The sequence below is a fragment of the Macaca thibetana genome, chromosome 1 (assembly GCF_024542745.1).
Source record: "Macaca thibetana thibetana isolate TM-01 chromosome 1, ASM2454274v1, whole genome shotgun sequence".
Taxonomy (NCBI): Eukaryota; Metazoa; Chordata; class Mammalia; order Primates; family Cercopithecidae; genus Macaca; species Macaca thibetana.
The window spans coordinates 186,409,796-186,430,467 of record NC_065578.1 but is presented as its reverse complement, the minus strand read 5'-3'; the positions used below and the strand labels follow the sequence as shown (position 1 = coordinate 186,430,467).

At 43.9% G+C, this 20,672-nt stretch overlaps 1 protein-coding gene across 2 annotated transcripts in view; it reads right to left on the bottom strand.

Moving 5' to 3' along the window:
* Positions 1-1,248: 1,248 nt before the first annotated feature.
* Positions 1,249-20,672, bottom strand: part of ASTN1 (astrotactin 1) — a 306,380-nt gene continuing 286,956 nt past the window's right edge. The window contains exons 21-23 of one of the 2 annotated variants that reach the window (XM_050766760.1): positions 16,751-16,851; positions 9,062-9,245; positions 1,249-4,692 (exon numbers count right to left, since the gene is read on the bottom strand). In XM_050766760.1, the coding sequence (XP_050622717.1) occupies positions 4,455-4,692; positions 9,062-9,245; positions 16,751-16,851 (523 nt within the window). In that variant the 3' untranslated portion in view covers positions 1,249-4,454. The other variant, XM_050766769.1, reaches the window with a different exon arrangement.

Sequence of the window (20,672 nt, the reverse complement as noted above, 5' to 3'; positions counted from 1 at the left end):
GCTTAAAGCAATAACCATTTTATTATGTTACATAATTTGGTGGGGGGGCAGCTATTCAGGAGGAGCTTGCAGGGTGATTCTTCTCTTTCATGTGGTATTGGTGGAGGTTGCTTGGTAGCATGCAACTGGGATACCACCTGTCTTGGGGTCTCAATACAGCTTCATTCGCCTGTTTGGTGCTTTGACAAGGTTATCTGAGCTGGGACTGTGGACCAGAGCCCTGCCATGTGACCACTCCAGCATGGTGGTCTCAGCACAATGGCCTTGAATTTCTTAGGTGGCAGCTCAGAGCTCCAAGGGCAAGAGTTTCAAAGAAGGCAGAAGCCCTAAGGCCTTTTTCGATTCAGACTTGAAAGTCACATAGTGTCACTTCCATTACCATCTGTTGGCCAAAATACTTAGAAACCTGCCCAGATCCAAGGAGAGAGGCAGTAGATCATACTTTATATGGGAGGAGTGTCAAAGAATCTGTGGCCATGTTTTAAAACTGCTAGAGTCATCACCTTCTTTTAATTGCCCCTGCTTGGGCAGGGACTTGGATTCTGATCATTACTTTTCAAGGGGACCTATTAAGCCCAGGCACTTAACACCTGATTATTGAAGAATTTAAATAGAATCACATATTTTGATGGCAGCTGAGATAATCTCTATTTAAAGTGGCATTGTAGAGAGAAAGAAAGAGATTACATATTTTGGGCTACCCGTCTTGAAGCATTTCATAAGTCAGCCTGTCTCAAATGCCCCTACACAATGTAAGACAGGAATGTGTCTGGGAGGGCCTTTTGCAACATTTTTCTTCAACGTTTTTCTTAAATAGCCAAAGTATAAATTTCAGCAGCTTTCACAGCATCTTGTACTTTTCTGTCATAGTCTTCCTCACCCTTGTGATGATAAGTTCAATGCCTAATTTTCCCCATAGGATGCCACGCTCTCTGATAGAGAATAAGCCTGTATCCTCTGCATCATGTGTAGTGTGTAAAATATAGCAGCTGTGCAACAAACATATTTCACTGGCTACTTATTTGGAGAAGGTTGTAGAGAGAAGATGGGACTCACTACTATTTAATGTTTATAATTTGCTATGAAATATTTGATTCTTTTTTTTTTTTCCAGTTAGAATGATGACTATGAGGCCCGTATGTCTGGAATCTGAAGTGTAACATTTAAAACCTTAACAAGTTCCCTGGTGAGTCTAACCAGTTCACTCAGATTATTGAAAGACACAAGATAACATCCACATACCCAACACTTACTAATAGCTTTGTTTTATTATTCAGTTAATTATTTCATCTTTTATAATCATACAATAATTCTCTTTTAAACAACACTGTTATACCTGAAGATGGTCACATGATATTCTTTCTTCCTTCTACAGTAGTAAAGTGTTTTTCTTCATACTCAGTTTTTTAATAGAACATTTGAATATCAAGAAGTGTAGTTAACTAAAAAATAATGAATGGACCAAACTCCATGGAAAACAATTGCACACTCAATTAAAAGTCTAATGCTATTACAGCGGTTCATATACATTCAAGAGGAAACTCCAGAGGTCTTGGGGACACGGGAGCTGGGAGAGTGTTGGTGGGATATAAGCACCTCCCTTAAGACCTTTTTGGCAGCTTGAAAACTCGAGGTTGAATACTGGTCCAGTACCATCACCCTTTCTAGCCAGGATGGGTTCCTTCTGGCAAGCATCAGGAAAAGTCAGCAGGGTGCGATCAATAGTGTCTCAAGGGGAAAACATCCTCCAGTCAATTGTACAACCATCCTAAGACTTTCCCCTGCCCCATTCATATCAGCCTTTTTAACTTGAATGTAAGTAGGAGCCAGTCATAGTTGTGTGCATTGTGTGTGCACGCCTGTGTGTGTGTGTGCACATACATACACACATTCAGTGGGGAGAACTCAAGGGGAAACTGGAGGAAGAAAGTCTTGGGGAAAGAGGGGTCTAAAAAAGGAGGGTCACAAAAAGAAGAAGTAAAAGACAAAGGTAAAGAAGGTAGAGGAACTTGGGAGACTGAGGGAAAGATAGGAGAGAGGAAGATAGTGTGTCTAAAATAAAAAGAAGGAGAGGGTGCAGAGGAGGGACCCTGATACCTGCTTCACCCTCTCCCTGGTCTGTCAACTTCCACATCATCCACTTCTGGGCACGAAGGCATCGGCAGCCTCACCCTCCTTCCACTCAAGCTTAAAGCACCATGTTCTGCACAGACATGAATAGAAGGATGGCAAACAGTAGCAGCAAAGAGATGCTCTGGGCCCCGTCCGATTGGCCTGTCACATCTTCTCTGGCAATGGTGAAATATTTGCCCCTTGAGGCACTTTAACTGAGGCTCCAGCATTTGCCACAGGTGGGACAGTCAGTTTTTCTGCTGATCTTTTCTTTGAAAGTAGGGGAATCTCTGAGGCAGGTGCATTAGAGAGTTTGAAATAAATCCTTCAGTGTTTGGAAATAAGGAGACAGGAGAGTGAAACCACCCTGTGCTTTATCTCAGCCTCATCACAGGCTTCCTTCTCAGTCATGAGGGTGGGGAGGAGGGCCATGTGCTGTGGAACTGAGGGTCCCAAGGGTGCTCTAGCTCCAAAGGCCAAGGGCGCACTTTGGCCCCTCCTCCTTCCACTGCACAGAGGACACATCCATGCCACAGATGCTTGGGATAGGTAAAGCTCTCTGGGCAGGCTCCCTGTTGGGCTGAGAGCTCGGACAATTGTGTGCCAGATGATACCAGAAACAGAACTGAGTATTGCAGGGTAGCTAAGCTCCTGTGCCCTGGAGACCAGCAGCCTGAACTCACACTGAAATTCAGTGTGAGTTAAGTGCATGAGGGATTTGGGGCAAGTTGTATAACCTCCTTGCCTCATTTTCCTCAACACTAAAATGGAGACAAGAATAGCACTTTCCTCAGGAGTTGCTGTGAGAATTCAATGACACCTAAAGTGCTTAGAGCAGTGCCTGGCATACAGCAAACACTCAATAAATGTTGCCTGTCATTATTACTATTTAGGAAAAAAACCAGTATAGCTCAATGACTAGCCTTATAGGTCCTGCATCTGTTTCCTGACCTTTCTCATGTGTTTCCAAATGAGGAGCCCTGGTCAAAGGCATGATGGCTGAAGGTGTGTGTTCAGGCCACTGAGTTGTATGGGATGGCTAAGGCCATTGCTAGTTAACAGGGCCTTGCCAGGCTCTTTCTGAAAGTCTGGGCTTCCTGTTGCCTGGGTCACTATTCGTGACCATGCCAATGCTTGGGTGGTGGGATGGAAACAACACTCTAGTCCTTAACTGCAATCAGTGGTGCTTCCCTACACAGAATTCCAGCAACTGGATGGGCAGTGACCATGGTGGAATCCTCCTGCTTATGGTTATCAGAGAAACGATTTGCAAAACTAGCAACACAAGCAAATTTAGCAAGGTGGGGATGAACAGACGTTTTTTGTGATCAATAATAGCTTTAGTTCACTGTAACACTGATATGAAAGTGTTGACCCCTCCTGGACCCCATCAGACATCCGCCAAGCCTTATCTGCTCAATCTAAGAGGTGTGGGGGTTAAAGATAATCCAGGCACATGGATATATATTGGTAGGCTGGAGAAGTCCATCCAAAGGAAGCATGGATTTTTTTTAAAAAATAATAAACTCCAAGTCTTTTCTAGAATGTGGACTGCTAACTAGTCTCCCAGGTAGACTTTTCTGAAGGTGCATTTGACAGATGGCATCTTGTTCCCTCTCAAAGATCATGTTGTTCAGAGGAGGGGACAGAGATCTGACAGAGGGAGATTTAATCCCAGTCCTGGCTTAAAATAAGGAAGGATCTCAAAACCCAAGTGGCCCACTGGGGCCTATAATGAAAGCTGGTTACACCTTTCAGGTATGGAAATAGTGACAGCAAGGCCTAGGAAGAAAACCAGGAGGCACAGACAAGGGCCACCTTCCCCAGTTTTCTAATTGTCTTTCTCTGTGAGCAGGGCCAAGGCTCCCAGAGTGAGATGCTTCCTGAGGCATGTTTCAGCGTGGGGCCTGAGGCAGGCCTAACAACTTTCTGACCTCACCTCTATCCCCGGTTGCAATGGATTTAGGAACTCAGTGAGCACAGGGTGCCTACTTAATAGACTTTTCATGGGGATCACAGCAGAGCTCTTGAGCATTTTGGTAATCTTCTCGGGGAAAAAAATGAATGGAACAAAGTAACGGCAAAGCAAACCCCAAAGTAATCCTCTAAAGAAATATGGCACTGCATGAAGCCACTAGCTGGCAGATTTCCCAATCATGCAGATGGAGAACATCATACTGAAGAAGTTCTGCAGGGAGCAAGGATCACTTTCTCCCTGGTTTTGATGTTGCTGTGGAGGTTTTAATGTTCCATTAAAAAATATTAAAAATCTACAAACCAACCCAGATGGATCCCTCCTCTTTCCTACTTCATTCTGGCAGCAGCTCCCTGACCTTATGGTGCTAGATCTCTTTGCTGTCCCCATAGTCGTTGTAGGGGATGCTCAGGGTTTGCTCCTCACACGTCTTCCTGAGGTCCCGGCTGAGCTCCGCCCAGTCAAGTCCATAGGGTTTGATCTCGCTGTAGCGGCACCCCAGGTACTTGAGTGAGCTGCGCCGCAAGCTTATCTTGGGTTCCTGAAGGAGTCCATTGCACCAACTGCTGAGGTCCCCAAGCTGGGAAAGGATGAGACCAGCTTTCCTATGGATCAAGCACAGAGGATACTTAAGTTAGAAAGAAGAGAGGGTCTGGATGAACACAGCTACTGTTAGTGTGAGACTCTAAACTTCAAGAGGGCAGAGTGTGGTGTGTTTTCTCCCTATTTTACCTTTGGCACTTAGAACAGTGAGCCCTCCATAAATATCTGTCAAGCAAATGAATGAATGAATGAATGAATGAATGAATGAACGGGATAAATGTTCAAAGTGAGCAAGCACCAAAAAGAAACAGACAAAATGTAGTAAGGAAAAATAAGAAGAGAAAATAAAAAAAAAACTAATATTTTAGTGGAAATGCATGCCTTTTAAAAATCATAGAGTTGGCAGGTTTGAAAGACAAATCAAATCAAGTTTCTTTAAAGCTAGTCATTTATCATCACTAAATGACAAATAATGTGCTCGACTGAATATTTCCCTTTCCAAGGCCGCTTCTGAACTAGTAGAAGCAGCCATTATGTTGAACTGAAAAGGATATTAGATGTGACCAATTATGCCTGGATGGAAGTAGCTGTAGTGTAATAAAGGCAAGGACAATAATACCCTCAGTTCATGTTGACACAGGATTATCCTTTGGGAAAATGAAGACTGTCAGTTGCACATATCACCTAATTAACCTCCAGGTGAGCTCATGCTCCATTTCTCCACCTCCCTCAGAAAGTGAAGAGGCCATTATCATTGTCACTTAGCCCCAAAGGAGAGGGAAAACAAAGAAGGTGATGAAGGTCACCTGAGCCATTGCAGATTCCTGAGAGAGAAGGGAGAGAGGAGAGCAAGGTGCCCCAAGTTGCACACACTGGAAAGGAGTGATCTCCCTGGGCCAGGAGCACAGAGTGTGAGAGCCTCTGGCATCTAGTTTGGGGGAAAGGACTAGCAACACTATGTCACTGGTGCAGACCAGTGGCACTCACTTCTGGTGTCATAGATAAAGAAAGCCTAGAGTCAGTTCTCAGACCTTACTGGATTTGACTCTGAATACAGGAAGAGTAAAAGATCAGGATCACCTCATTCAGTTGTGTTTTTCTTATTCTTTAAAAATGCAAGTAACCAGAGACCCATAAAGGAAGATACTCTCATTTGAACAAGGTCTTGTGACCTGGAAAACTCAACAAAGACTACTGACTTGGAAAACTCAATAAACACTATTCTTTGCAGCATTTATTGACTGCTAGTCTAACTCATGTGTGGAACCACTCTTTTCTAGTTTCATCAACAATTTGTATTAGTCTGTTTTCATGCTGCTGAGAAAGACATACCTGAGACTGGGCAACTTACAAAAGAAAGGTTTAACTGGACTTACAGTTCCACATGGCTGGGGAAGCATCACAATCATGGTGGAAGGTGAAAGGCACATCTCACATGGCGGCAGACAAAAGAAGAGAGCTTTTGCAGGAACACTCCCATTTTTAAAACCATCAGATCTCATGAGACTTATTCACTATCGCAAGAATAGCACGGGAAAGACCTGTCCCCATGATTCCATTACCTCCCCCCATTTCCCCCCCCAAACACGTGAGAATTCAAGATGAGATTTGGGTGGGGACACAGCCAAACCATATCATAATTCCTTCCAGAAACTGAAATTTTATTCACCTTATTTAGAGAGAGGTTTCAAAGAACAATAGCCACATGCCTTTCATTTCTCCTCTACTGTCCTGGCAGAGAACATCACCAAGGGATGACCTCCCTGCATTTCTAAAGGGTGAGCTGGGAGAAGGGTGGAGATTGCAGTCCATCGGAGGAAGGGTTTGAGCTTCCGCAGCAAAGTCAAGGGCTAAGAGTGGAGTGAAGTCATGGGAGGTACAGTCATATTTTCTCCAACTTCAATAGTGGGTCAAAAGAAATCAAACAAACACTCTGCCTGCCGACTAAATCATCTTGGGCGGATGATCTGTACTTTCCCTATCAGCCTCTGCAGTTTGGCCAAGCAGGTTTTCCAAAAGTTGTCATCAACAAGAACTCTGGTGGCCCTGCCTCTCAGTCTGTCCTACTGTATGCCATTAGTTGTTGACAAGTTCATGGGAGGTGGAGAAAGGGGAGAGGCAGAAGAGGGAGGGACAACATCGGCATCATCTTCAAGAAATGAACAAAGAACTCCCATCATCCTTCCAAAAGAATGAATTTAATTAGCCCATACAGCCTTTGTTGCTGCTTTCAGTGCTCACTTTAAATAATAATAATAATAAATTTGGGATTGCCGTTGACCATTTTGGAGCCTGTGGCTTTCTTTCTTATTCGTAGAGCAACCAGTGTTTTTCTCAAACTATTTTCAACCCTCAGCTCAATCTGGAGGCCTCATTGAGTTTTAATGAAATTGGATTGTGGTGAACTGAGGGAATCCTCTGTTTGCTCAGAGGAAGTAAGCAGCCATAGACCCTTTTCTGCTCATCTTCACAATTAACCCCAAAGTGGGTTGATGTATTTCAAAACAGAGGATTTTTCCTTTCCTGTGGTTGTCTCTGAGATCCATGACACTAAAAAGCCAAATTTTATTTCCTGCAGACTAATGAAACTACACAATGTTTTCTAATATATAGCCATGAAAGACTAGTATTACACATGAAGGAGCCTCCTGGGAGGAGACTGTGCAGTCAGTGGTGGCCTTACTTTACAACAAGATCTACATTTCTTCCCCTGCTCACTTTCTTCATTAACCAATTTTGCTTCTGACTCTTGAGTCACAAGAGAGAAATTTTAAAAGCACTCCAAATGCCCTTAGAAATCAAGATGATATATGCAATGTTAGTGCTTTTCAAATTGTGACATTTATGTTCCCTGACAAAGAACTGTATATATACACTCAATAAATGTCAAAAGAGAGAAGGGAAGGGAGAAGAAGAGGGGAGAGGGGAGCAGAGAGGAAAGGAGTGGGTGGAGAAGGAGGTAGAGAGAGTGGAGAGGAGAGGAGAGAGTTAGAGAATGGAGTTGATATTAGGGATGAGTAAGAATAAGGTAAAGACAAAGATAGGGTATGAAGTGAAGGGGACATTTTTAAACATGTATCTACTTTCTAACCCAGGATTTGTCTCTTACCAAAACTGAGACAAAGCAAATTAAAAATCCCTTACATTTTTCTCTCTGGTCTATAGTGGTGGCTCTCTTTGCCCAAGAACTATCACTCTTTATAAACAGGAAATTATTTATGGATTGTAGAAAAATCCTGCCAGATCTTACACATAAAATCATTTTATTTCAGGAGATAAACCTAATTTTCCTCTTTCCTTCAAAAGTAAGAAAATAGAATGTCCTCAATGACGGTCTTCTGGGAAAGTTTATAACTGCAAGTCACAGCAGGCCAAATGAGGCTGATTCTCTCTCCAGTTTGGTCAGAGGTCAGATGGATGGGATGACTTTTGGGTGGTACTTTCATTCTGCCCTGTTGGCTGGAGTGAAAGAATTCTTTAAGAGACAGAGGATTCTATAGTGTTGATTTTCTTCATTTCCTTCCTTCCTTCTTTCCTTCCTTCCTTCCTTCCTTCCTTCCTTTTAAATTTGCTCCTTCCCTCTTCATTTTCTTTCTCATTCATTCTTTTTTCTATTCTCACAGCCCTTCCCCTATTTTTATTGTTTCTGCATGAGCACCTAAATAATTTGGGGACATATAGGTAATAACATTCCATATGAAAATCCTTTTTATCATACTTATCCAAAAATTAAATCTTTCCAGGGAAGTCTGTTTTCTCAAAGCAGCAATATACGGTTATGATTAACAGAACAAAAGAAAAGTGAAAGAGAAGAAAGTGCACATTCTTCTCATTTCTTACTTTCCAAGCACACTATTCTGTTTGTGCAACCTAAAAGCCGTGGGTGTGGAGTATTAGGCAGTTGTGGCCCTTGGGGCCAAGAGAAGTTAGCACACACTATGTGACCCTAGCTCTGGCCAAGATTGACGTCAAGATGGGTCTTTGTCTACTCTCATGTTGCATTTCAAGAGATGTGGAATTTAACTCAAAACAAGTATTTACAATGCATATAATATATGAAAAACCTAAATGCAAAAAATATTTTTGGATAACTTCTTTAATAAAATTCCAAATTTTCTTTCACAAGACCATGCTTTTGGCTCTTTGAGTTTTAGAATGCAATGTCAACATGATAAAAAAGGAGGGTAAAATAGGTCATGAGCAAAATTGTTTTTCAGAGTTCAGGAAAAGCATTCATGGCTGGACTGCTTAAATAGAGCTCATCCAAAACTAATCTGCATGGGCTGAACTGTCTTAAACCAGGGGACTTACTTCTCTGATTGCCTAAGCTCATCCAGGAAATCTCTACAACTTCATGGATGCAGTATTACAGCACAAGATATACAAAATTTCAAGAAGTCTTTAAAAGGGTTGACTTAGTTTATTGATTACCTGGGACCTAACTCATCCTCACATCGCCAGGTGAATTCCCCGAAGCTCTCGTAGTGCTGGTTATAGTGGTAGAGGACCCGGTGTAAGGTGGGGGAACCCAGATCCAGGAGGGTATTGTAGGCGGTCTGCTGCTCCTTCCCACTGGTGTAGCCATTGAAGAGATTGTAGATCTTGTCTGCTATTTCTGAGGAAGCAGGAAAAGGAAAATAAGTTCATATTTACATATATACAAAATAATGTATGTATACACATACATTATATATGATCTATATCATATAGATATATCATAGACACATGTAGATCATTTATAATGTGTATATAATATGCATATATATCATATAGTATATGCATACACATAAATGTGTGTATGTGAATATGTGTGTATATACATATATGCATGTTTGCTTATGTGTGTGTGAGTATGCTGTTACTGAAAGAGTATTGAACCCAAGGCCTGAAGAAAGTGATTTGAGTAATTCACTTTGTGTCTGCCCCACCAGGCTTCAGTTTTCTATTCTAAAATGAAAGCCTTTGACTAGAATACCTCTAAGGTTTGTTTCAGTTACAATATTCTTTTTTTTACTCAGGTTTTCTAAAAATACCTAGCTTGAGGAAAAAGCTCATATATTAACACTTTTTCGGCAAGTGCAATTCCAGGGAAGCAGGAGCGAAGATAAAGAGAAATGAAGCAAGAAAGAAGAGAAAGTAAATGTAAGGGAGAGCATGAAGGAGCTGGTCATGCCTTCCTGATGAGCTGATTGCTACATTTTGCAGGAGAGGATGTGTGACTCACTGGATCTCCAGTGGGTCATTCAGGGGTAGAAGGAAAGAATTTATCTCCAACTTCCATCCGTGATTGGTCTGAGTGTGTTCCCATGGGTCATTAACAACCCTACACTTCTAGGTGGCACATGCTTGCATACCAGGGTTCCTGCCAAAACAGCAGGGCAGCCCTGGCAGCGAGTGGTGGGCGTTCGGCTCAGGGATGAAGTGAGGCAGTGTCAGGCGGTGCTTGCGAGTGACATGAAGAGTCTGAAGTGGCCTCATGACTGTGGGAAAGCAGAACCCTTGTTAGGACCACCTAGACCAGACGCAGAGGCAGATCTGTGGAGACCCAGAAATGGAATCTAGTGTAAATGAGTAATCTTTCCATGGAATTTATGTCTCTGATATTTCTTCCTCAAAGGCATAAATTGCTAAGTCTGAAGTTGGTGGTGTGGCAAAGTGGAAATGATTTTGTATAGACTTGGCATTTTTTTCTTACAGAGCTCAAAGTACTTCATCATTAAATATTTTCTCTTTTAACTTGTCAGAAAGGAGATGTATTTACATTTTTCTCACTAAACAGCTGGGAAACTAAGATCCGGAGAGCAACGCTTTGTCTTGGATGCAGTGTTAATTCTGGGGATGAAGAAATGAAGTCCACAGGTTCCTAAGCCACAACTTGGCCAATGTGACTGCCTGTTAGCTCGCAGGCATGGTAGCCTGATTCCTTGTCAAACTTCCAAGTGACTTCGGCACTGCTGGTCATGACAAAGTCATCCTTGTAGCAGTTTCCAGAGTTGGAATGAATAAAATTTCTACCTCTATCCTGCCCAGACACAGAAATTATTTCTTTACTTTTCTGTCTTACCTGCTGCCTATGAGGACAGGAGCCAGATTTTACGCCCTTACTGTCCTGAGTGGCTAGCACAAGGCCAGGCAATCTAGTAGATCCAAAAATGTTACCTGAATGAATAGAACTTAAACCTTTGGGAACAATTTAAATTTACTTTGGGGAAGAGTTTCTCAGTGATATCTCTCTATACCAGGTCACACCAATCCTGTAACAACCAAACTTGCAGCCAGCATATAACTTGAGTATAGAAGTCCACTTAGATTTTCAGGTTGCTAAAGTTCTCATATTGTTAAAACTGGAATCAGGAAACAAAGAGGATAGTGATTTAGAAAATAAATATCTATGGTATCTCTAGTTGTTTATCGAAGGCCTATGATTGCCAAGAACTTTGCACATGTGAATTCCAATTCTCACACTACCACTGAAAGATGGATATGAATGTGCCTGTTTTACAAATGGGAAGATTTGGGAAAAGGTCAAGTTACCCACCTGCCCACGGTCACACTGCCAGTGTGAGATGGAGTCAAAATTGAAAACTACGCCTATCTGCCATTGCTATTGTGTACTGATGCATGGAAATAGGTGATGTATAACCAATTTAAGGTACAGGAGGCAGAGTCATGGGATGGAAAATCTGGGATGACTCTCTCTAGTCAAGGGCATTTCCCTGATTGGGCCACAGATGTCAAGAAAGAGGGAATCCTAGTAGCTGTGCAGGCGGTCTGTCGTTTCTGAAGTTGAGATAAGAAGAGGCCGAGGGACTCTTCTTCTAAGAGCTGTGTTGTGTTCCATGGGAGGCAGGGAGCGCTTGCTGAGAGAAGAATGACCAGGGGCAGGAAAAATGCTGGTCATAAGACCAGAGCTGAGATAGGCAGGTCTGGACTTCCTCTCCCGCCCCTGCACTGGTGCCAGTCTATGCTTACTTGTTGTGATGAGAAAGAACAGTCCACATGCCAGGCCCTGGTTGTGGTAGTCTTTGCTGAGGAGCAGTGATGGCTGAGGAGATGCCAACCATTCTCATAACATAGCAGTCATATCCAGCTAGAGAAGACTAAAGGCTCCCAGCTTTTGCAGCACGTGGGATGAGACCAGTTTCCACCACAAATCTCCTAAAACCACAATATTCTAGCTCTTGGGTATGCTTAAGAGCCCACATCAGTAAGTGACATGCTGTTTTCAGAAAGATCTATGCTCCAGGCTCCTAGCGCATGAATATTTCTGGCTCCTCCTATTTTCACAGAAAGAATTGAGAGAATTTATTTTGTTAGTCCTCATAGCATCTCAAGAATTCACTAACTCAAACAATGGAAAATAGTAGAGGTATTTTTAGTTATAATTTTACTCAATTGCAGGTTCACAGAAACCTCAAGCTATTCAAGACAGATACCTGTCTTTTCTCTCTTTAACGATCATGATGTTTGGAAATACATAAGACGCAGGTGAAAATATGGCAAAGAGTCTGTCTACACAGTCTCATCCCAAAAAACTTGATGAGAAAAGAACTGAGATCTCTCAGGCGGCAGGATAAATTAACAAGGCTGAGACTGAGGCTCTCAGGCCCAGGCACCATGGCAACAAATGGAGTTGGGCCACACCCACTGTGTGACTGGGGACAAGTTACTTAACCTCTGTGGGTCTCAGTTTCCATGCCTGTTCAATGATGGTTAATAATACATACCCTCCAAGATTCTTGTGAGAATAAAAGCTATATTAAATGTCAAACCTTTTTTTTTTTTTAAAAAAAGCACAATGTCTGGACATAGTAAGCTTATATTTATTCATTTATTAAATAAAATTGTTTTCGAGTACTTACTATGTGTCTGACAGTTTTCTATGTCCTTGGGCTATGTTGGACAAAAATCCTCACCCTTATGGCACTTACAGTCTGGTGGTAGGAGACAGTCAGGTCAGGTAAGCAATAAACGTAGTAAATAAGTAAAATATAGTGTGTTAAAAAGTGGGGAAAAATAAAACAAGAGGAAGTTCCTCCTTCCACAGCCTTTGTATTTCTGTGAAATCTGTTCTCCAATAATGAAAAGGAGAACCAGAAGGATTTGCCAGTGGGTTGGATGTAGAGCATGAGAGCAGGCAGGGGTCACTCCACCATCCATCAAGTCAGCCCCTTGCTCACCGTCCTCCAGGGCTTCCCAATCCAATCCCAGGCAGAGTCCAGTGCCCTGTTTTGATGACCAGGCCCTGCGGGATCCTTCCCACACTCTTGGAGCTCCTCTCCTGCCCTTTTCCCTCCCACTGTGCCTCCTTCCTCTTCTTCAAACACGAGCCAAGAATCTCTGTACCGCTGCTCCTTGATCTGGAAAGATCTTCCCCTAGATTTCTGCATGACTTACTCCCTCACCTTCCCAAGCCACTCCAGTTAAAATTCCACTCTCTGCACCTCCTATCCCACAGCCCTGCTTATTTATCTCCATAACACATATTGCCATCTGAAATATTACACACATTACTGTGTAGTTGTTGGTGGTCATCCTTGCTAAGATATAAGCTCCATGAGGCAGGAGGTTTGGCTCCAACTGCCTAGGACAGGTATTTAGTAAGGGCTTAAGGTATATTGAATGATGTAATGAACTCATGAAATCAGATTGTAAATTTCTTGAAAACAGATTTTGATTCTAATTACTTTTGTATGTAGCATCTAATAGCAGGGTTCGCTAAACGGCTGTGGAAGGAGCAAATAAAGGGATGGATAAACATTTATGTCTGCATCAGGAAAACAGAACGGGCATCAGGGAGGGATGGATGAGAACTAGCCTTCCACGGATGAAGCTTCATGAAGAAGAATTCTCAGAAGGCCATGCCCCAACCTAGAGTCTAGCCAAGAGGGTTGATCTTATTACTCACATGAGCCTGAACCTACTGTGGGAGGCTGGTTTCAGCAAAACATCGGTAGAAACTTATTTCCACAGTGGCTTTAGTGTCATGATGCAGGAAAATTCTTCAGAGAAAGTATCTAGTTTAGGATAAATCTTCACATAAGGGATGAAGTCTGGCTTTTAGCTAGATAATGAGGAGCTGAAGTCATGCTCCAGGTCACTTAAAAGGTAATTCCCATTTGTTATTAGACTTAAACTTAGAACTGAGTGCAGCAAGATCGTATTTATGATCACCATCTGGGTGTGAGGAAGACAAAGCATGTGGTATTTTGGTAGAACTTCTAGAACTGTATTAATTAGCAAGGATACCCTCAATTAGTCTAACTCATTAATTCTGGATTTACCTGCACAGGACACCTTCCTGGCTGAAGGATAGGAGGCCCTGGGAGTGTTATTTCACTGTCTCAACACTAAATTGGTTCTTCTGCTCCCAGTTCGTCTGCTGGGATTTCAGAAACTCTCTTTATTAAGAAGCACAAGGAGGCAGAGCACGTCCTGATGTACTCTGGAGGGCTTGGGCTGACCCGAAGGAGCCCCACATGGAAAACTGTGTAGTTGTCTGCTCCCAGCAAACTTCCCTATATGGGCCACTCTTTATTCTAGAATTACTTTCTACCTAGCCATCTCTGCAGGTAGCATCATGCTGCATCCCCTCCACCTGCTAATCACCTCCCTAATGTCCCACCACCTGCTGCGTACTCCCTGATGTCCCACGACTCACTGCAGGCTGTGCTACCTGCAAGGACACCAGCATACTCTCCAACACAGGAATAGCGGAGGCACCTTCTCACCACCTGCCTCTCTCTGGCTTAGAAGAAGAAATCAGCAGATAATGAAATAAGGGTGTCATGGATCCTCTCCAGACAGTCTCTCATCCGGGAGTTTTCAATTCCAGTTTTCCCCATCAGGGAATTGCAGAGACCTTCGAAAGTCATTCAGTCTAAATCCTACAAGCAAGCAGCACTCACTCCAGAGGGTCTAAAAAGGGAGATTTTCGGTATGTAACTTGAACAGTCTTTCAAAATGTGAGCCTTTTCTTCTTCATCAGTATTTAGAGACAAGGGGAAGTGCTTCAGTCTTTGACATAATAACTCTCTAACCATTTTTTGGTAACCTGGACAAAATGGGAATTGGGTAAAGTAACAAATGTGAGTACTGGTTCTGCTAGATGCTTTGTGATATTGATCACTTTACTTACTCTACTCTGAACCTCAATTGCTGCATCTATAACATGGGGGTACTGTGTCATTCATTCAGTAAATACTTGTTGACTTCCTAGTAGACAGCAAGCTCTATGGTTGGTTACTGATAATAATAGCAGGTTTTATTGAATAATTATTATATGCCACGCATTGGGTGGGTTTTTTTTTTCTATTTTACATTAATTAAGTCATTTAATTTTCACTAGAACCTCATTAGCTAGGATACTACCTCCCCCATTCCCACTTTACAGATGAGTAAACTGAGGCATGGGGTGAAGTAACCTGTTGAAGATCAAGCGGTTAGATGGGAAATAGGCATTTGAACCTGGGATGTTGATTCCAGGTTCTCTGCAATGAGTTGGTCAACCACACTGCCTCCCAGGTGTTAGTGATTTAACAGTGGACAAAAACAGACTGGGAGCCTGATCTCATGGAGCTCACTGTCTTGTGAGGTAGACAGGCATTGAACACATCATTATAATAATAAATATGATGAATGTTCTGAAGAATGAAACATGGTACTGTGAGGATACCTCATTATGGCTCCTGGTCCCTTCTGCCCTGAAGGAGGGACACTTGGTCTGAGATTTGCAGACTAAGAGGTGTTCATCAGTTGACAGGGTAAGAGAATTCTAGGTAATGGGACCCATGTGTGCAAAGGCCTCATGGCAGAATGAAAATGGTGTTGGAAGAACTGAAGAAGGCAGCGAGGCTGGAATGCAGAAATCGGCTAAGGGAGGGGGCCAAAGTGCTGGAGAAGTGGGCTGGGGCCACTCCATGTAGGTCCTAATGTACCTGTTTAATGTTTTTGTCACAAGAGGAATGGCAATACATTAAAGAGTTTTAAGAAGGGCCCTTGATATGATCAGACGTCTGTGTTGGAAATAACCCTACCTTAAACATGCTCTGCAGATTAAAGATGAAAATCTTTTCAGACCTTGTACAGCGCTACAATATTAGTGGTTTTAATTAATGGGAATCCAGGTCACTCTTTCACCTGTGATTTTGCATCATCATAATGTCACCCCTTGGACATTCTGGGATTATGTCCCTCCTGTCAATCTAATACACCTAGAGTCAGGAGCCTTATACAAGGTGATTTAAGGAATGTCAGCAAATCAGACTGGACACAATGTTTCTCTTACTGAAACTACTGAAACTTGCACAACCTAAAACTTTCAGCATCAATGTCTGTTAATATGCAAATACTATCTGTTCAATACTACCATGTTAGTGGTTGATAAGATCACTTAAATTAGTGCTGGAGGCCTGTAGAAGTGTTGACCAGGATGAATAAAATTCTGGTTATAAATAGGGTGTAAAAACCTTAGAACAGGGGGTGATGTCAAGACCAGCCAGGTACTGTCATGAGGAAAAGGTGAGCTTTATGCAAGGGATGCTGACTGAAGACAAGGTTTTCTTAATTAACAGGGACCGATCCTGCAGGGGAGCATGTACTGAAGACAGCCAGTTATTTATCAAACAACTGGCCCATAATAACTTCAAAATATAGAATTAAAAATTTTGATGCATTTTTGTCAGGGATGGGGGGATTTAGCAATTAACTCCAAATCTGCAGCCTTGCTGTACATGTTGATTCAAAATAAACTTTCAGGTGTACAAAAACCTGTAGACAGAGTAAATGACCATATCAGTATCTTGAGGGCAGAGATCACAGGTACTTCACTATGTATGTAAGCACCTGGCATATGATCGTGTATGCTAGGGGGCTTCACCAGTGTCTCCTATGGGCTCCTTGACTTATGACTATGTGGAGTAATGCAATACGATGAGAACTTTTGCCAACAGCTGAGGAGTATTTCTGGAAAGGCAATGCTCCTGTACTGGGCCTTGAATTCTCCCTCCCTGCTGAACTCCAGGTTGCTCCATTCAACTCTCTTGGTCCCTCTGTCCTCATAGCAAGGGGGAGTACCTGGGGCATCCCTTCAGAAACCCTGCTAACTTCAATGCCTCTTACCTTGAGCTTTGACATCATCCACCACGGGGCATGGGGTCTTCACGATCACATCGCTTGGCCTGGAGCGCCGTCCTGTGTTGTCCACTCCCCACAGCGTGAACCTGGCAGGGAGTGGGAGGGCATGGTTAGCAGAAACAGTATGGCTGGAGACTAGATCTCTGTGGCCCTACTTCATGGCCCAGCTCTGCCTGGATGGGTGACTACAGACCCGGATACTCTCATCATCCTGGTTCACGTTTACTGCCACCATTCCAGGCAGAAAGATGCAGCCCAGAGCTCCTCACTGCTTCCTAGTGGGTCTTGGGTTGTAATTTGCTGCCGTGGGTATATTTTTTGGCAGAAAGCATCACGGCCTCAGGCACTGGTTCACAAAGTGGGGGTTCCAGACCAGCAGGACCAGCATTACCTGGGAAACTGGGAGCAGCAGACCCTAGCCCAGACCCACTGAATCAGAAACTCTAGGGATGGGGACTAGACCTCTGTGCTTTCCTGGGCCGTCCAGGTGACTCTGGTGCCTGTTAAACTTTGAAAACCACTCAGGGAAACAGTTTACATCTTTGGAAACGGATGGTCAGAACTTGGGTCTGAAGCCACATAGTTATAGTGAATGCCTGCGAAATGGAGATGATAATAAGACTACTTGTAAGCCACTATGAGAACGAAATGAGACAATAATGTACAGAAATACCTGAAAGATAATATGGTTCATGACACTACATATATCACATTAGTCCTCTTCAGTGCTGTGCCATGTGCAGTGAACACAGAGGAATTCTAGGTTCTGCCACTAAGAAGGGAATCTGAACATAACCATGACTGTCAGCTCCAGTGTTTGCACCAAGGGTCTCTGATAACCAACCCAGTCGGTCTAAAGAAAATCATTAATGTTGCCTTTCTTGTCGCTTTACTTTCTGCTGTGTCACCACAGGAGGCTGCGTTTATTGACAATTATTGATTTTCTTTCCTTTTGGCAGAGTTACAGGGAGGGAGAGAGGTGAAAAGGAGAGAGAGGCCCCGAGACACAGTAGTCCAGTTAAATGTCAGCTGGGCGTGGAACAGACACACTGGTGAAGTAAAAAAGATACAGATAATTGCCTAATGATACCAGCAAGAAATATGCATTTCTCTCAACAGAGAAAAAGCAACCATGGTCCACCACTCCCTCCCCACAAAGACATCCACAGAAAGGTCAGTGTGAGAGCCTGTGTGCCGTGATACATCATTTACCTTCTCTCTACTTTCTCCAAATTCTCATGCGAATCACGGGGGCTTCACACAGGCAGGTCCCATACCACCTGAACACTAGTCTGCTGGGACTCAGAATGTGATGACCTGCCTGGATTCAAGACACAGTAGGTTGGGCCACACCTGCTGACCTCCTGCAGGACTTCGGCCCCTCCTTGCTGTCAGACCAGGACCAAGTGTGCAAGCCTTCACTCCTGTCTGCAACACAGTGGCTCAATCCACTTCACTGGCCTCTGCCTCATCCCCTGTTCCTGAGATCTGATAAATGGTCTTACCTAGTACTCAAACCCAGCCTGACCCTGATTCCAAACCCAAGGTCTTCTCGCTCTTGTCTCCTTGCCATTCTTCCCCTCTAAGGTCAGAGGGGGCCCCTCGCACCCAGCCCCTACAGCTTCCCGGTGGCAATGCTAGGCTGGCTGGACCCATAGCAGTGGCAGCCATGAAATTTTCCATCATTTGGCCCCACACGCCATATGCTGATGCCTCATCAGCTTCTGGTACTGTTTCTAGAATTGCGAATGGGGCCACCAAACCCCAGCTGGTGTATCTGACCAGCCCTGTGTAGAGCCAGCTCTGTTCCTGGTTCAATCCCACAATCCAGTCTCAGGTCAGGCACCAACTCCCTCCTCTGTCCACCTGCTCTAGACCACCTTGACCTCCCTCTCAGGAAGGGCCCCAAAGGTGCAAGGACCAGAGGACTGGGCCAGGCCCATGCCCCAGCTCTGTGACCATGCTGGCCCGAAAGCATCAGCCTGGGAGAGAACGGGACTTCCTATCTCCTGACGCTGATGAGAACTCGCAGTTTGCTCTCCCTCTTCCTATAGGGCCTGCATCCCTGACTGTGTGTCTGAGTCTCCGTGTCTAGGCCCCTGCCCTGGTTTCCATTGCTGAGGCCCTGCCTGCCTAGTGCCCCATCCCCTGTCATTCTGGCCCTGCTCTGCCTGTTCCTGCCTGACTTCCAGAGCCCTGAGCATGGCCTTGGAACTCAGGGCTGCAGTCTGGCTATGTGCAGCTCTGGGCCACATGATGCTGCCTGCCATATGTTAAAAGGTCACCTGCCCTAGACCATTTGTGGCTGCATTCCAGCCACCTTTTGTAGCCCACCATTCCTTAACCCTGGACCTTTAATTTCTAAGGGTCCTTGGACTATGATAAGAAACATCCTAATTGGTTGTCAGATGGACCCCTTCTCTCTCAGTCCCCACCTCTTCCCTCCCCATGCTTGCCCAAGCTCTGCCTTGTGGCCTGTCTTGCTGTAAGTTCCAGCTAAACTGTATTGGATGCTGACCTAGGATGAAAATACCTGTCCTCACATTACCCTGATGGGGCAAAATTTAAGTTCTCAAGCTCTTTCCACTTTGAGTAGTGTATTTTATTTTTAACATGAAGCAGGTATCAGAAAAGGAGATGCTTCAGTTAACCTTCCAAGGAGGGTTGGGGCTTGATCTAAGAGCCATTATTCAGTAGTCCCAAATCTCTCAGTCTTGGAGGGCCACTGAAAGAGCGGTCAGTTTATTTAACCATTATGGCCCGGGGAGCACTTTACACATTTCATGTGGAAATGCCTCGGCTTACCATTAGCGTTATCGTTTCTACCACTGAAGACTCAGCACCCTCAGAGGGTTAGATGGGATTACTGGGCAGAAGAGATAAGCCCTGTTCCCAGTTGGAGGGCTCATGTATAAGTGTATTTACTGCTTTGTCCAAAACTTATGGGCTTCTTCCACCGTGCCTGGCTGGGATTGTTCAGCCCATGGCTAGAGACTTGGTGATGACCCCGACGCAGGCCGGTGTGCGTGCGCACCGACACAGAACAGCTTTGCTTCTAGAGGTGGGTCTTATAAGGCCTGAAACGCGATGTGAGTGGAGGACTCGTAAGCCCCTGCTAAGGACTGACTGTCTTGTCTGCTACTTTCCCACTTTCATTCTCTGGGCATGGTGGTTTCTGCCCATCCCTCAGATTTGGCTCCCTTTTTTTCTGAATTATCTGTCTGCTGTCACACATCTGGAAAGAGAGCAGCTCTCCTGTGAGCATGCATTGTGATGATGGCGCAGTGGGTTGAAAGGCTCGTGAGTCACGTCCCTACCCTGGCCTCAGTTTCTTCATCTGTAAAATGAAGAATGCTGGACCAAACATACTTTAAGGTCTCTTTCAAGTAGGAGCTCTTCACTGTTTTTGTACCATGGATCCTTCTCAGAATAATGTTTTGTAAAGCATTAAATAAAATATACAGAGTGACAAAGGAAGCCAGCTAAGCAGAAATGCTGTTCCACCTCTGTGGATCTCAGGTGCAGAGCCAGCTCTCTGCTTTAATATGAGGTAATGAGGTCATGCTCTGAGATTCTCACAGTAACCTAGAGCAGTGGGGAGTAAGATGGAAGGCTTGCAGAACCCAAGCAACTAGCTGTGTGATTCTGGGGCAGATACTCCGTTTTCTTGCACCTGTTTCCTCAATTATAAAATGGAAACAATACCCCTAATCCCATAGAGTCAGAGAGGATTCTCAGAGACACTGAGTGTGAGGCACCCACGTGCGTAGTCAGCACTCCATTAATGAAGGCCACCCTCCTGCCAGTTTATAGAAAGAAAACTTAGTTAGAGAAAGTTTAAGTGTCTTGCTTACAGCCATTTAGTAGTTAGGAACAAAAAACCAGTCTCGCAGCCCATGTATTCTCA